We start from the raw sequence: 17,064 nt of genomic DNA on the forward strand, positions 1-17,064 counted from the left end.
AAGGCAAAGCTAGGCAGTTGCCTACTACCTAGGGCCTGGAGAAAGTCTAGGGGCTTGGTGGATGCTGCTAGCCCCCACTAAATGTAACTAAAAAATACAAAACAGCATGGTGGCCAGAGGATCTCTTTAGGGCTGCAAAAGACCAATGGGAATCCTCAGCTCATTGGTTCATGTAGTACCAATGAATATTCCGTCTGTTGCTAGGCAGAATTGGCCTGCTGCAGCCTATGTAGAGCTGCATGCATGCATCTGTCAGCCTGAAGGGACTCAAGGTGGCCACTAACAGTCCAATTTCTAGCGAAAAATCGTTCAAGTGATTAGAAATTGTGATCAGATTGGTTGTAAATAATTTCCATTGGTGGACACAATCGATTATGAACGAGTGAAAAAAAATGTCGCCCGAATGAATTTTCGTCCAACCAAAATTTGGATCTTCTTGTTGGTTGTGATAGATAGGAAGTAAAGATTGGTTCGTTGATGGTGTAGTGAACGATTTATTACAATATTTCACTTCCAATCAGAATTTCTGATCGCTCGAATGATTTTTCGCTAGAAATTGGACCGTTAGTGGCTACCTTCAGGCAGCAGCGGGACAGGTGAGCGGCGATGCATACGGGCCGACGTGACTGACGATGTAGACAAGGTGCAGATGCGGAATGGATGGGGGAAAATGTTGTATGCGCATCACAAGTGTGAACCGACCCTAAATCAATGTTAATAATACTAAGCTAACTGTGTTACTTTGATTGCCATTTTGTAAGGTAATACCAGTAAGGATAGACGTATAGGGGCCGCAGGCCTCATTCTCAGCTTAGCCCTTTATACAATTCTCTTTTTCATTATCCTCAAAGGGATAACAAGGTATAACAGCCCAATGCCAAATTCATAGTTGGATGAATGACTTTCTCATCTCCTACAGAGGAACTCTGGTAAATAAAATGTAATGATTAAAATCACAATTTTTCTTGCAATATCCATTTATAAATGATTTAGTCAGTGTTTGTCCATTGTAAAATCTTTCCTCTCTCTGATTTACATTCTGAAATACAGTGTGAACTGGCCCTAAAGAGCACCTGTATTTTAAAGCCAAAGGGATCCGGTAAAGTGGACCCAGTCTCCGCTTTACTGGATCCATAAGGTTTGGTCCCCACTGGCAAACGGATCCGTGAAAACGGATCTGATTACCAGTCAATCAGGTCCGTTGCCACTCCGCTTTGCTGAGCGGGCAGGTGAGGGAGGGAGGGGTTCTTACCCAGGCTTTCGTCTCTTACCCTTGCGTCACGTGACTACCAGGAAGCATGGTAGTCACGTGATGCAAGGTGAAGGGGAAGAGATGGAAGCCTGGGTAAGAAACCCTCCCTCCCTCAACTTCCCACTCAGGAGTCTAGCGTCCCCAGTCCCACATCCCCTCAGCCCCAGTGATGCGTCCCCACATCCCCCCCCCCCCCCCCCAGACTCCCACCCCAAGTGAAGTGTCCCTACATCCCCCCAATGAAATGTCCCCCCACATCTCCCCCAGACCTCCACACCAGTGGATTTTGGCCCTAGAATGGTCCATTTCTTTATTAGTGTGAAGAAACGTTCCATTCTCTCATTGCCCCCAATACAGGGCTTCATCTTCTGTTTTTGGACCGCTGGGCTCTGCAGTCCGGAACAATTGGTGCTACAGCAAAGTTGCGCTTCCGTTTAGAGGTTCCATATTGGTTAACATTGTATCCATTCGCATCCGTTCCATTTGTACAGTATCCTTCCGTTCCACTTTCGATATGCTTTTTAACACTGGTGTGAATTGGGCCTTAGTCCTGCCAGGTGGTCTGTACAAAATGTTCGTTACTGAGAGTTCTGTTCACAGAGGGGAATACTGCTTTCTTGGCACTTGGAAAAAGCCGTTACTTCCCACAGTGCAACAAGGTGGTTCACAGACAGCAAACTGTCAGGACCTTAGTCATGACATCACACTGTGAGAGGGGTTTCACTACAATATCAACCATACAGCCCCCCCTGATGATCTATTCCAGAAAAGGTTAAGATTTCTCGTGGGAAAGGAGGTATCAGCTACTGATTGTAATGAAGCTGAATCCTGGGTTAAAGTTCATGTTTAAAGACATATCACTGCCAGGTGTAGGTTCTTAAAATAATAACTAATAAATTACCACAATATAGTAACATTTATGGCAATCTCTAAGAAGTACCTGATTGGAATATGTGTTTATTACATAGCAAGTCATTGTGTAAGTTCTGTTAAAGGATGAATCATTCTACTGGCAGATGCTAGGCACCCCTAGCCTGTGCTCCTGGGCCCCATAGCCAGGGTTGCCACCTCATCCCTTTAAATACCGGCACATCTAAGTTATACAGGTTCTGGGGCTACTCACACATAATCAGTGCCTAAACTGCATCTAACTAGCCACAAGGCATGTGTAATTCATATGTGCCGGTATTTAAAGGGATGAGGTGGCAACCCAGCCCATAGCCAGTGTCTGGTCTTCTATGGCTATAGTTAGGCCCTTGGCTGTCGCATATATTCAGCACATCACAAACATATAAAGGTACGCAAGCCTGAACCTTTTCTGTATACTGACCGTATTCGCATATTGCCTTGTTTTCTCCACAAATTGCTTAAACTTGGAATCACTGTAGCTGAATCCAAACTCAAACACTTCTGGAATTGCGAAGCCGATGCTGAAACTGGTTTGCTTTGTTTGGATGCTTAAGTAGTCCCTCTTGTAATCTGAGTATGAACTGTGGTCAGATAAGGTGAATTTATATTCACCTCTTCCCTATAAGAAAAAAGCAAAACAAAACAAGTTAGGATAGTTTTAAAGTGTACCCAAGGCGACATGGGATGATAAACATGGGTATGTACAGTGCAAAACATATTAATAACCAGGCTGTTTTACTTGTTTTATTTTGCCGCCTTGCAAGCAATAGCTTTTGTCTTCTCCGTACCTTGTCGGAATATAGTAAACATCACTGATAAGCAAATTACAGCCATAAAAGTTTTCCTGGCAGAATACAACTTCTGAGGATAGGGGAGAGACAGATAATGGCCAATAGTTCATGCGTTTTAACTCTGGGACACTAAAACATTCAATCTACTTTCTAAATGTTTAAATATAAAATAAAACCATGGGATGTAAAAAAAAAAAAAAAGTAGGAGTAGGAAATACAACTATTTATCTCGTCAGTTTATTTTCACCTTGGGTTCACTTTAAGTCATCAGAAACAGGGATGATCAAGGAGACTGCAGTGATTTGTAGGTAATGCAGAATTGTGCACATTTTTGATGCAACATTATGCAGCTTGAAAGTGAACCAATCAAATCAAGCCGAGGTGGGATTCAATTGGTCCTCTTTTCAAGCTGCATACATTTGCATTGAAAAGTTGCATAATTTTGCATCAACTGCATCTCATCTCAATATGTGTATCTCATTGACCATCTCTAGTCACCAAGTGTCAGGGGTAGACAATAATGTGGCTAAAGTGTACCTGAGGCCAAAGAGGTCTCAGGTTGTATACTTACCTGGGGTTTCCTCCAGCCCCCTTGAGGCCGCTCGGCCCCTCGCCGTCTCCCCAGCTGCTCCTGTCTCCCACTGGACGGCCCCGGGGATCGTTCTAATTACTGTGCAGGAACGCTCCCGGCCGCAGCAGCGTGACGGGGGAGCATGCGTGGCCTGGCCGCACATGCACGACAAAACGCAACTCAGCCACAGTACTGGGCCATCCAGTGGGAGACAGGAGTAGCTGTGAGATGGCGAGGGACCGAACAGCCTCTAGGCGGCTGGAGGAAGCCCCAGGTATGTATAAAAGTCTGAGACCTCTTTGGTCTCAGGTTTGCTTTAAATATAGGAGGTGGGAATTTCTTAAGAATCTGTAATTCCTGGCTTTTAATTTATGAAAAATAAGAGAGGGTGCTGATAAGTTCCTGGCTTTACGTTCCTGGCAGCAAGAACAGAGCCCAGAGCTGTGAAATAACACATTGATTCAACATATTCCCCCCTGAGACTGATGCACTTGGTACAGCGTAGTTGCAGCTTTTCTAGACTGTTCAATAAAGCCCCCTTCTGCCCGATATTTGTTTAAAATGATATTTATCATTTTAAAAGGTTAAAATAGTGCAGACCTTGTGAACGCTATTTATCATTTTAAAACCTGCTTTTTTTGTCCTGCCTGAACAATATTTATCGTTTTAAGCTCTGCTTTGCTGCCGTTTGGAAAATGTCTGCCCGCCGACTTTAGCGTTTAATAGCAAAGCCCCCTTAAAAGCTAGAAACACCAAAGTTACAGGTTATGTTAAAGGAGTTATCAGGGCAAATCTATGAAAAAGAGTGGTACTTACCGGGAGCTTCCTCCAGCCCCAAGCTCCCAGAACCTCCCTCGTCGCAGCTCTGAAGTCAGCCGTTCGCCGGAGCTCCGACCCGGTCCCTGGCGATGACGTCAGAGCGACCTCCGCTCTGGCCCACGTGGCGGTGATTGACAGCGCCGATCATGCAGGCGCAGTCGCTCTGACGTCATCGCCGGGACCCGGGTCGGAGCTCCGGCGAACGGCTGACTTCAGAGCGTCCTGGGAGCTTGGGGCTGGAGGAAGCCCCCGGTAAGTACCACTCTTTTTCACAGATTTGCCCTGATAACTCCCTTAAGAAGACAATTGGGGACAAGAGGAAAAACATTTTTTCAAAAAGACCTTACAGTTTTTGAGAAAATCGATTTTAAAATTCTCCTTCTGACCATCGGAAAATTAAACGCCCGCCGACTTTAGCGGTTAATAGCAAAGCCCCATTTAAATGCCAGAAACACCAAATTTGTAGGGAATGTTAAGAAGAACAGTGGGAACAAGAAGAATTTTTTTTTTCAAAAAGACCTTATACTTTTTGAGAAAATCGATTTTAAAATTTTAAAGAAAAAAGTATACATTTAAATGCCGTAATGACAGTTATTAGGGAAACAATTCCCACCAACTTTAGCAGTTAATAGCAAAGGCCCCTTAAATCCTAGAAACACCAAATTTGCAGGATACGTTAAAAAGATAGTGGGAAACAATATTTAAAAAAAAAATTTAAACATTTTTTTTTTATTTAATTTTTTTTAATGTTCAGAGTGTGGGAATTTTTTTTAAAAAATGCCGTGGGGTCCTCTCTCCGGAGGCTTTGTAACCCCTTGTAACCCCTTGTCTCCCATGCAGGCTGGGATGGCCAGAATGCGGCACTCCAACCGACTGGGGCTTCGCATCCTGAGCTATACCAGCCCGCATGGTCCATGATATGGGGGGCTCCGGGGGAGAGGGGCGGCCAAGCCTTCCCCTCTCCCCCAGAGCCCTTATCCAATCCATGGACAAGGGGCTCTTCCCCACCTCTGGTGCCCCAGGAGGAGGTGGGGCGACAACTTCCTGGGGGGGAGGTTGATGGTGGCATCTGTGAGTCCCCTTTAAGACGGGGAACCCAGATGCACACCCCCCTCCCAAGAGAAATTAGAATAGGGGTACAAATTACCCCTTACCCATTTCCATAAAGGGTTACATGAAATAAAAACGCAACAACGAGAAAAGTCCTTTAATGTTCTTAATTAACCAGAAATACTTACCTGTACTTGTACTTGTACCTGTGCTGTAAGAAAAAGTTCCCACGCCAATATCCTCAGAAAAGGTCCCATGCTATAATCTGTTATGTCCCACGACGATAGTATCCTCTATCTTGCAATCTTCAGAAATACTTACCTGTACCTTTAAGAAAAAATTCCCACGGCAATATCTTCGGGAAAGGTCCCACGCTATAATCTGTTATGTCCCACGACGACAGTATCCTCTATCTTCAGAAATACTTAACTGTACCTTTAAGAAAAAAATCCCACACCATTATCCTTGGGAAAGGTCTCACGCTATAATCTGTTATGTCCCACGACGACATTATCCTCTATCTTGCAATCTTAAGAAATACTTACCTGTACCTTTAAGAAAAAATTCCCACGACAATTTTCCCACGGCAACAGTATCCTCTAACTTGCGATCTTCAGTTACAGTTGACTGAAGATCTCTGCACGCACCCGATGCCACACACGCCGCCCCCGCTGAACTGCTCTCAGCTATAGTATAGCTGAGAGCAAAAAGCATCTTTAAATTTTGGCTCCAATGGTCCCCATTGGTTCCTTAACAGGAATAAGGATAAGGAACCAATGGGGAGCTTTGGAGCCAAAATTTAAAGATGCTTTTTTCTCTCAGCTATACTTAGTATAGCTGAGAGTGCGTCCATACAGACACATTACCGCCGGCTCCCGCTGCCCTCCCTGCCTCTCTCACACCTGTCACCCATGGGTGCATTGGGTGCCAGCATGGGTAAGGGTGACAGGTGGGGGGAGGCAGGGAGGGCAGCCGGCGGTAATGCATCTGTATAAACGCGCTCTCAGCTATACTGTAAAGCTGAGAGCTGTGGCGGGGGCGGCGTGTGTGGCGTCGGGACAGCGGAGATCTTCAATCAATGTAAAGAAGATTGCAAGATAGAGGATACTGTATTCGTGGGATCATTTACCGAGGATATGGGTGTGGGAACATTTTTTTAAAGGTACAGGTAAGTATTTATGGTTCATTTAGATTAATAAAATACGTTTTTCGTAGTTGCGTTTTTATTTCATTTTTAACCCTTTGTGGAAATGGGTACCCCTATACTCATTTCTCCTGGGAGGAGGATGAGCATCTGTTGGTCCCCTTCTTAACCACTTAATGACCCAGCCTTTACCCCCCCTTAAGGACCAGCGCTGTTTTCGCTGATCTGTGCTGGGTGGGCTCTACAGGCACCTCAAAGCCCCCTCCACCGCAGGATTCCCCCTCTCCCTCTCCTCCCTCCCTTCCCCGGAAATCGGAGGCTGCACAGGAACGGATCTCTCCTGTGCAGCCTCTAACAGGCTCCTGCCTGTCATGTGACAGCGATCCCCGGCCGCTGATTGGCCGGGGATCGCTGATCTGGTACAACGCTGCTACTGTTAGCAGCGTTGTACAAATGTAAACAAAGCGGATTATTTCCGCTTGTGTTTACATTTAGCCTGCGAGCCGCGATCGGCGGCCCGCAGGCTATTCACGGAGCCCCCCGTCGTGAATTGACAGGAAGCAGCCGCTCGCGCGAGCGGCTGCTTCCTGACTAATTAGCCTGCAGCCGGCGACGCAGATCTGCATCGCTAGTCCTGCAGCTGCCACTTTGCCGACGCGCGTTATGAGTGTGCAAGTCAGCAAGTGGTTAAAGGGGACTCCCAGATGCCGCCATGAACCCCCCCCGCAGGGAGTTGTCGCCCCCACCTCCTCCTGGGGCACCGGAGGTGGGGAAGAGCCCCTTGTCCATGGATTGGACAAGGGCTCCGGGGAGGCAGAGGGGAAGGCTTGGCCGCCTCGAGCCTCCCCATACCATGGACCATGCGGGCTGGTATAGCTCAGGGTGCGAAGCCCCAGTCGGCCAGGGCTCCGCATTCTGGCTATGCCAGCGTGCATGGGGGACAAAGGGTTACAGAGGCTCGGGAGGGGTACCCCACGTCATTTTTTTTCAGATTTACCACACTCAGGCAAAACATTCCCCAAAATTAAAATGTTAATTTTTTATTCAAATATTGTTTCCCACTATCTTTTTAACATATCCTGCAAATTTGGTGTTGCTAGGATGTAAGGGGCCTTTGCTATTATACTGCTGGGAAATATTTCTCACACTCTTTGACCGGCAGCATTTAAATATATCGGTTTTTTTTCTTTGAACTTTTAAAACTGATTTTCTCAAAAAGTATAAGGTCTTTTTGAAAAAAAAAATATTCTTCTTGTTCCCACTGTTCTTCTTAACATTCCCTACAAATTTGGTGTTTCTGGCATTTCAAGGGGCTTTGCTATTAACCTGCTGGGCGGTCTGGACGAGCTCAGCTCGTCCAGTACCGCCGGAGCCTGCCGCTCAGGCCCTGCTGGGCCGATTTGGCTCAAATAAAAAGCAGCACACGCAGCCGGCACTTTGCCAGCCGCGTGTGCTGCCTGATCGCCGCCGCTCTGCGGCGATCCGCCGCGAGCAGCGGCGAAAGAGGGTCCCCCCAGCCGCCTGAGCCCAGCGTAGCCGGAACAAAAAGTTCCGGCCAGCGCTAAGGGCTGGATCGGAGGCGGCTGACGTCAGGACGTCGGCTGACGTCGATGACGTCACTCCGCTCGTCGCTATGGCGACGATGTAAGCAAAACAAGGAAGGCCGCTCATTGCGGCCTTCCTTGTTTATTCTGGGCGCCGGAGGCGATCGGAAGAACGCCTCCGGAGCGCCCTCTAGTGGGCTTTCATGCAGCCAACTTTCAGTTGGCTGCATGAAATAGTTTTTTTTTTATTAAAAAAAAACCCTCCCGCAGCCTGCCTGGCGATCTTAATAGAACGCCAGGCAGGTTAACCGCTAAAGTCGGCGGACGTTTAATTTTCCCACGGTCAGAAGGAGAATTTTAAAATCGATTTTCTCAAAAACTGTAAGGTCTTTTTGAAAACACTTTTTTCCTATTGTTCCCAATTTTCTTCTTAACATAACTTGCAAATTTGGTGTTTCTTGCTTTTAAGGGGGCTTTTCTATTAAACGTTAAAGTTGGCCGGCAGACATTTTCTAAACGCAAGCAAAGTAGGGCTTAAAACGATAAATATCGTTCAGGCAGGACAAAAAAAGCAGGTTTTAAAATGATAAATAATGTTTTGACGGTCGGTGTCATTTTTTAACTTTATAAAACGATAAATATCGTTCAATAATGGTTTTCTATGAGGCGTCATTATTATAGTGGCCGCGTCTGGTGCCATTTTTAACTGACTTGCTTTGGCTGGCCTCAAAACAGCTCTGTTTGACATTAGAAATGTCCTCAAGACATCTCCCCTTCAAGTGTTTCTTCAAATTTGGGAACGGATAATAGGTCAGATGGTAGACCAATTAGAGACACAGGATGTTCAATTTGGCAGCTATGACATTGGCCATGTGTGCAGGTGTATTGTGCTGCAAAAAAGATATCGCTTTGGTCAAATTTCTACAGCGTTTTGTCTTAATTCCTCCCTTCATCTGGTTCCGGAGGTTAGCATGATACTAGGAAGTTAGGTGAAACAAGAACCCTGAGGTAGGTCCACTAACAGCATACTGTATTTGTCCCAGAAAATGGATGCCGATTGCCAGCCCAGATAAGGAAACAATGGGGAAACGCTGGATCATTCCCAGGTAGTCTAGTCCTGACTGCAATGCCTGAACAGTCACTAAGGGCCTGTTCTCGCTTAAAATCGCAAAATGGCAGCGTTTAGCGCTACCGTTTTGTGCATTGATTTTACCGCAATTAATGCAGTAAAACCCCCGTTCACACTTCCGCGATCGTGGTCAGCGCTTTAATAGCACTGTACCGCGATCGCTCCCAAATCGCGAAGAAATGCTGCATGCTACGCGTTTGCGATTGGCGTTAATCGCGGAGCACCTGTGATTGGTGCAAATCTCGGCAGTGAGAACACTACCACAGAGTAGTTAAGCACTAGCGCTTTAAAAAGCATTAGTGCTTTAGCAATTAGCAGGAATCGTCCGCTAATCGCCTAAGTGTGAAAGGGCTGTAACAGGTTTCACATTGGCTGATATTGTGACTGATAGAGCAGAGTCTGTAGACACAGATAGGCACCCAGTATAACAAGTTAGAACTTTTTACTGAAGAAAAACATGCAGAAATAAATCATACACAACCATCAGGAAATGCAGCTTACTTATAACAAAGAGGAACACAGAATCAATACAGGAAATCACAATACCATATAGATCATTGCAGCACTTTGCATATGCAGTGACATCTTGTGGTTACTTCACTATACTACAGTTTATGTAATTCTGTTGATACTGCCAACAGTGACACACTCCACAATATCAGCCCCCACACTGCTTTTCTGTTTCATCTGAAATGAGGCAGGAAGATATGAGCACCCCCTTGTACTACAAGTCCCAGCAAGCCCTGGCTGGCAGAGGACACTTGGATTGGCAGCACTAAAACAAATACTGAATATCAAATATGCATATATAAACAGTAAAAACAGCTTCAGACACACCTAGGGCGTTTTCGCCCTTTTTAAGATTTTCAAAATCACCGTAAAAGCGTTTGTGTAATGATTCCTTATTAGAGAGTTCACATCAACACGCTGCTTGTACCATTTTCTGAGCATTTTTGCTCAATGGAAAATATAGGGAAATCACACAAAGTGCATGAAAAAGCTCTTTGTATAACGATTTCCCCAGCGTTTTCATGAATAAATACATTGTATTCATGCTTTTCCAGGTGAAGGAGTTCACTTCCTGACTTGCATCGGAAAGTGAAAAAATAAATCACTCTGAAAAAGCACTTAGAAAAGCGCTTTACACAAAATCAAAGAGCGCAGGTAAGCGTCAGGCAGGGAAAAAAAACTAGCAAACGATTGAAAATCTCTGGTGTCAGCGATTTCCATTTTAGATGTGAACAAGCCCTTGCTGCAAGGGAGATCAAAGGGTCACTAGCCCTGCTCTGTTTCATACTTTAAAATACAGACTGTGGCTTATAATTGCAAATATGACAGAATGATGCAGTGTTCTAAAAAAAAAAAAAAGCTATATAACTGAAAATAAAAATACAGTTAATATCAGAAGTTTTTTTCTACTCCAGTGCAGTGGCATAGCTAGAAATTATGGGGCCCCATAGCAACATTTTCATGGGGCCTTCAGAACTAGGCACTCCTGAGCAATGCCACCTGGCCCTACCCTATGGATAGGAGTTGATTGGGCAGTTTACATTCCTGTGTAATGCACACTGTGTATAGCCCTTGGGCTAAGAGACAAAGTCAGAGGGTTGAGAAACAAAGGAAAGTTAATAGCGAACGCATCAAGGACTATCTGGGCCCCCTCTCTGCTCCACGGCCCCATAGCATCTCACGGCCCCATAGCAGATGCTATGGCTGCTATGGATATTGCTACGCCCCTGCTTTAGTGTCACTTTAAAGGTGGCCACACACGATACAATAAAATTATCCGATTTTACAGTAATTCGATAAAAACGATCGTATCTCTCGAAAAAAATCGAAAGCTTTTTTTTCATTCGACTAAAAAATCCGATCGGATTTCCCATTTTTTTCTATTTAAATCGATCTGGAATGCCAGATATTTCTCTTCAATTTCTATTAAAGATTGTATGGTGTGTGTTGGATTGTTAATTTATTAATATACACACCCAAGCAATTTTCTCAGAGTGTCCAATCATTTTTGTCATAATTGAGGAAAAAATGTAACATAGGTGTGTGGTACATTGGTCAGATTTTGAAATGTTACAATCAGTCAGAAAAATTTATTGCAATTCTTAAATTGAAAAAATTGTATGGTGTGTGACCACCTTAAAGCAGATGCTCTGCAGTAACCAAAGATGGATGCCAACATTTGTCCCAACTTACTTCAGCAACGTAACTTTCCACATTATATGGTTTTCTGAACTTCGTACCCAGGATGTAATGGGGAGCGCATCCGCCACCAAAGTAACGGTGATCCAACACGAAGCCCTCACGCATATTAGTGAAGAGGTTCAGTCTGAAATAGAGTATATGTGACATTAGGCGGACTGTGGACATTCTGATATTTTTTTTTTTAATTCACAAAAATATTCCCTTCTATACACTGGCATCACATATCAGGTTTACCAGGAACAGTTTATATAAATTTTTGACTCAAAAAATGGCACTTGGTGACCCTTCAACATTCACACATGGAGGCCCTCTAGCTGTGACACTTTAGGGCCCTTTCACACCGGGGCAGTGCAGTATTTTTACCGCACCCCAGCTCTCATACTGCCACGGTACTGCGCAATGCGATGGAAGTGAGGTTTTTGCCGCATTCCCCGATGCTATTGCACTTACTTGTGTCGCTCTGCTTTGGGCCGGAAGTCATGTTAGTCTATGGCGGCGTGTTTTTTTTTTTTAAACGTTAACATTTTTACAATACGCTTCCGTGCACTTCCACATTACCCGAAGCAGGAAGTGACCGCATGCACGCATCACTTCCTGCTTGGCTGGTGGCCAGATGGGAACACCACGCAGTAACGCGCTATTCCCGAAAGGCTTGTTTTTGGTGGTGTGGTGTGGCGGGCACGCCGCACTGCCAGTTTGCAGTGTGAAACCGGCCTTAGGGTTATAAGTATCAGTACTCTCAGGGCCGGGCCGAGGCTCAGGCAGGAGAGGCTGCAGCCTCAGGGCGCAACGTAGGAGTGGGCGCACAACTCACTCAGCTATCATTTCCCTATTGTGCTTGAAGCAGAGAGAAATAAGAAAAGGGGATACATGGCAGTGACTGCAAGCTAGATAACTAGGGATTAAGTGTTGGGGGCCCTGGGTTTCCTCTTAGACTAATAGCAATCAGCGTGTGACAGCTGGGGTGGGAGGGATGGAGGGGCGCACTTTGGTGTCTCAGCCTTGTGTGCTGGAGGACCTTGTCCCGGCTCTGAGTACCCTACATCTGATCTCAGAACAAGGATACCGGGGCACGCGGGGGTTGTGCAACTCAATTGGCTACCGCGGAGATGAAATTTCTGCTTTTCCGATCGGAAAATGGAAATCGTATTTCTACAGAATTACTGCATTTTTATTGCAACTCTGTAATTTTAGCCCAATCACAGAACTCAGAAGCATTGGACCAATCAGAGAATGCAGTACCAGCTTGGGAAGTGGTTGGCCAATTAGACAATGCAAAAAAATGACCAAAAAACAACTCCTCAGAAAATGGAAATTTGATTTCTGTGAAAATACCACATTGCCGAAAATTTTTAGCCCAATCACAGAACTTGGAAGCTTTTGACCAATCAGAGAATGCAGAGTCAGCTCGGAAGTATTTGGCCAATCAGAGAATGCAAAAAAACTCCTCAAAAATCAGAATCATAAATGCAAAAATGGAAATCAGACATTCGCAGAATCGGAGATCGGCATTGCCGGAAAATGACATTTCCATGGAATCGGAAATCAACATTTCTGGCCATCCCTACTCGGGGGGGTTCACAAAGCGTTTCTCTTAAATTATTCAACTATCAGGAGAGCTAACAGGTAAGGGTACATATTCGACAAATGCAGGCAGCACATGGTAATCATCAGTTACGTAGCGAACTGTTGAGGAATTATACTGTTATAAGACCATACTGCAATAAGTCTAGCCTTATGTACTATGATAGCTATGTTTTTTATATAATGTATATAAAAACCTAATATCGTGGAAAAACTATGATAGCTATGTTTTTTATATAATGTGTATAAAAACCTAATATCGTCGACAAGCAGAGGAGGGGCAGAGGGAGTTAAGGGGTTATTGTTGACGTCTGGAGGTACATTGGAGAGTAGTGTTGGGCGAACAGTGTTCGCCACTGTTCGGGTTCTGCAGAACATCACCCTGTTCGGGTGATGTTCGAGTTCGGCCGAACACCTGACGGTGCTCGGCCAAACCGTTCGGCCACATGGCCGAACTAAGAGCGCATGGCCGAACGTTCCCCGAACGTTCGGCTAGCGCTGTGATTGGCCAAACGGGTCACGTGGTTCGGGCCCGAACGCGCTCTGATTGGCCGAACGGTCACGTGGTTCGGGTAAATAAATACCCGAACCACGTCATATCTCCGCCATTTGTCTGTGGGTTTAGCTTTGGGTAGGCAGGCAGGGTAGTTCACTCTCCAGCCACGCTAGCCAGGGTCCCCCCCAGTCATTGTGTGTCGCTGCTGGGAACAGTAGTACACCGCTCGCTCAGCCACACTATATATATAGCATTGTTTACTGCCACTGTGTACCTCACTCAGCCACGCTATATATAGCATTGTGTTTTCTGACACTCTGTGTACACGGCTTAGCCTGGCTATATAGCATTGTGTGTACTGCCACTGTGCATCTCGCTCAGCCACGCTATATATAGCATTGTGTTTTCTGACACTCTGTGGACACGGCTTAGCCTGACTATATAGCATTGTGTGAACTGCCACTGTGTACCTCGCTCAGCCACGCTATATATAGCATTGTGTTTACTGCCACTCTGTGTACACAGCTCAGCCAGACTACATAGCATTGTGTGTACTGCCACTGTGCACCTCGCTCAGCCACGCTATATATAGCATTGTGTTTTCTGACACTCTGTGTACACGGCTTAGCCTGACTATATAGCATTGTGTGTACTGCCACTGTGCACCTCGCTCAGCCACGCTATATATAGCATTGTGTTTACTGCCACTCTGTGTTCACCGCTCAGCCAGACTATATACCATTGTTTACTGACACTCTGTGTACACGGCTCAGCCTGACTATATAGCATTGTGTGTACTGCCACTGTGCACCTCGCTCAGCCACGCTATATATAGCATTGTGTTTTCTGACACTCTGTGTACACGGCTTAGCCTGACTATATAGCATTGTGTGTACTGCCACTGTGCACCTCGCTCAGCCACGCTATATATAGCATTGTGTTTACTGCCACTCTGTGTACACCGCTCAGCCAGACTATATACCATTGTTTACTGCCACTCTGTGTACACCGCTCAGCCAGACTATATACCATTGTTTACTGACACTCTGTGTACACCGCTCAGCCAGACTATATACCATTGTTTACTGACACTGTGTGTACACCGCTCAGCCAGACTATATAGCATTGTGTGTACTGCCACTGTGTACCTCGCTCAGCCACGCTATATATAGCATTGTTTACTGACACTCTGTGTACACGGCTCAGCCAGAGTATATAGCATTGTGTGTACTGCCACTCTGTGTACACCGCTCAGCCAGACTTTATAGCATTGTGTGTACTGCCACTCTGTGCACACCGCTCAGCCAGACTATATAGCATTGTGTTTACTTCCACTCTGTGTCTGCTGGGCCTGGGAACAGTAGTACACCGCTCACCTGCCACTGTATAGCATTGTGCTCTGTGTCGCTGCTGGGAATAGTGGTACACCGCTCACTCGCCACTGTATAGCATTGTGCTCTGTGTCGCTGCTGGGAATAGTGGTACTGTATAGCATTTCTGTACTGCCACTGTACTGCTGCCAGTCAGCGTGTACTGTAAGGATAAGTGAAATGAGGAAGAAATCCGGTGAAAGAGGAAGGGGCAAGGGAAGAGGTGTTTCCCCTGACGGTTCACGTACATGCCACAGGGGAGCACCCAAGAAAACCCACTCAATACCGCCCATGTTGTCCAGGACAACAACCCTCACAGATCCAAAAGAACAGGACCAGATAATTACTTGGATGACCTCTCAAGCGTCCAGCAGTGGGTTAAGCAGCACCAGCACATCACGCACGAGGTCCGAGTCCTCAGCCAGTTACAAGGAGCCAGTGGGCACAAAGCTGACACAACCGGCAGCGACACCACGCACACAACTGCCAGATAACCAGTCCGATGAATTACCTCAGGACACAATGGGGTATTCGCAGGAGCTATTCCCAGCCCAACAAACTTCCACCTTTCAAAGGTCAATGTAGGAACAGCCAGAAATGTTGTGCCCGGATTCACAACCATTAACTGTGGGAAATGCACCGCGCACTGAAATACAAGGTGAGTCCGAGGAGGACTCGGAAACCCAAATCCCAGAGCAAGTTGGGCAGGAGGGGTTGCAATTGCAGGAGGTCGGCCGACAAGATCTGGAAGACGACGTTGGAGTGAGCTGCGCAGAGGTTGTTCTGGGGAGCTCTACTCCACGGCGGCGGCTCCCCACAATGACATATGACGAGTTTGAGGAGATGGAAGAGGAGGGTATGGACAATGTGGACAGAGACCCAGATTTTGTTTGTGAACGAGAACATCGCCGTTGTAGCAGCAGCACAGATGAGTCTGTTGAAGAACCCACTGCTGCACGAGTTCGCCTTGTGCCACAAGGTAGGCGGCGCGCAATTTCAGGCACCACAAGCGTGGAAGTTCAAGTGAGAGGCAAAAGAGGAGCAAACAGAAATCGCCAGCAAGGAGGCAGGTGCTCCAAAGTCTGGGCTTTCTTTGAAGACTGCACTGAGGATGTTACCATGGCGATTTGCAAGGTGTGCAAGACCCGCCTGAGCAGGGGGAAAAGTATTAACAACCTCTCCACCACCAGCATGAGCCGCCACATGCTATCCAAACATCCCACTCTGTGGGCAAACGCGGCAGGACAGGGTACCAGCAACACTGCCTCCCTTGGGTTCACCAGACTCACCACCAGACCCGCCTCAGCAGCAGCAGTAGCCCAGCCATTGCGTGGCTCACAACATTCACAAACATCAGACGACGCTGACACTGTCACTTTCCGGAGTAGTGCTCTTGAGGTCTCCCAGTGTTCATCAAACACAACAACCAACAGCCCTTCCGTGTGCAGCGCTACGGTTCAGTTGTCTGTGTCGGAGATGTTTGAGCGCAAGAGGAAATTGCCAGCAAATGACCCCCGGGCCGTGGCAGTAACAGCCAGCATAGCCAAGCTTCTGGCCTGCGAAATGCTGCCATATCGAGTGGTGGAGACAAACAGCTTCAAGGGCATGATGTCAGTGGCCATCCCACGTTACGTGGTTCCCAGCCGCTACCACTTTGCGCGCTCTGCAGTGCCTGAGTTGCATGAGCACGTGGTCAGCAAAATAACCCGAAGCTTGAAGAATGCCGTTGCCTGCAAGGTTCACCTCACCACTGACACTTGGACGAGTGCGTTCGGACAGGGTCGATACATCTCCCTTACCGCGCATTGGGTGAACCTTGTGGAGCCTGGCAGCGATTCCTCACCTGCTACAGCGCGGGTGTTGCCCACGCCGCAAACAGCTGCACCGCCGTCCCTCCCACCAGAGGCGTAGCTAGGGTTTTCAGCGCCCGGGGACAAAGACTATTAATGCGCCCCCTAAGGTGAAGGGGCGTGGCCAAATATGGGCGTGGTTATGGGTGGAGCCAAACGTACATGGAGGTTAGCAGGCTCACGCTCACCCACCCTCCCTCAGTAGGTACCTTCCAGCATGTTCCAAGACAAATTCAGCAATCATGAGCTCCCCCCCATCAAGACAAATTCCGCAATCATGAGCAAACATGACCAACTCAGCAATCATGAGGCCCCTAACAAGACAAATTTAGCAATCATGAGGC

General features: G+C 46.6%; 1 protein-coding gene across 1 annotated transcript in view; it reads right to left on the reverse strand.

Moving 5' to 3' along the window:
* The window catches only part of C8B (complement C8 beta chain), a 62,445-nt gene that overhangs the window by 18,847 nt on the left and 26,534 nt on the right, over positions 1–17,064 (reverse strand). Inside the window, exons 5-6 of the mRNA XM_068239398.1 lie at positions 11,412–11,544; positions 2,583–2,780 (exon numbers count right to left, since the gene is read on the reverse strand). Coding sequence (XP_068095499.1) covers positions 2,583–2,780; positions 11,412–11,544 — 331 coding nt within the window. The remainder of the gene's footprint in view (positions 1–2,582; positions 2,781–11,411; positions 11,545–17,064) is intronic.

Source organism: Hyperolius riggenbachi, chromosome 6 (genome assembly GCF_040937935.1).
Source record: "Hyperolius riggenbachi isolate aHypRig1 chromosome 6, aHypRig1.pri, whole genome shotgun sequence".
Taxonomy (NCBI): domain Eukaryota; kingdom Metazoa; phylum Chordata; class Amphibia; order Anura; family Hyperoliidae; genus Hyperolius; species Hyperolius riggenbachi.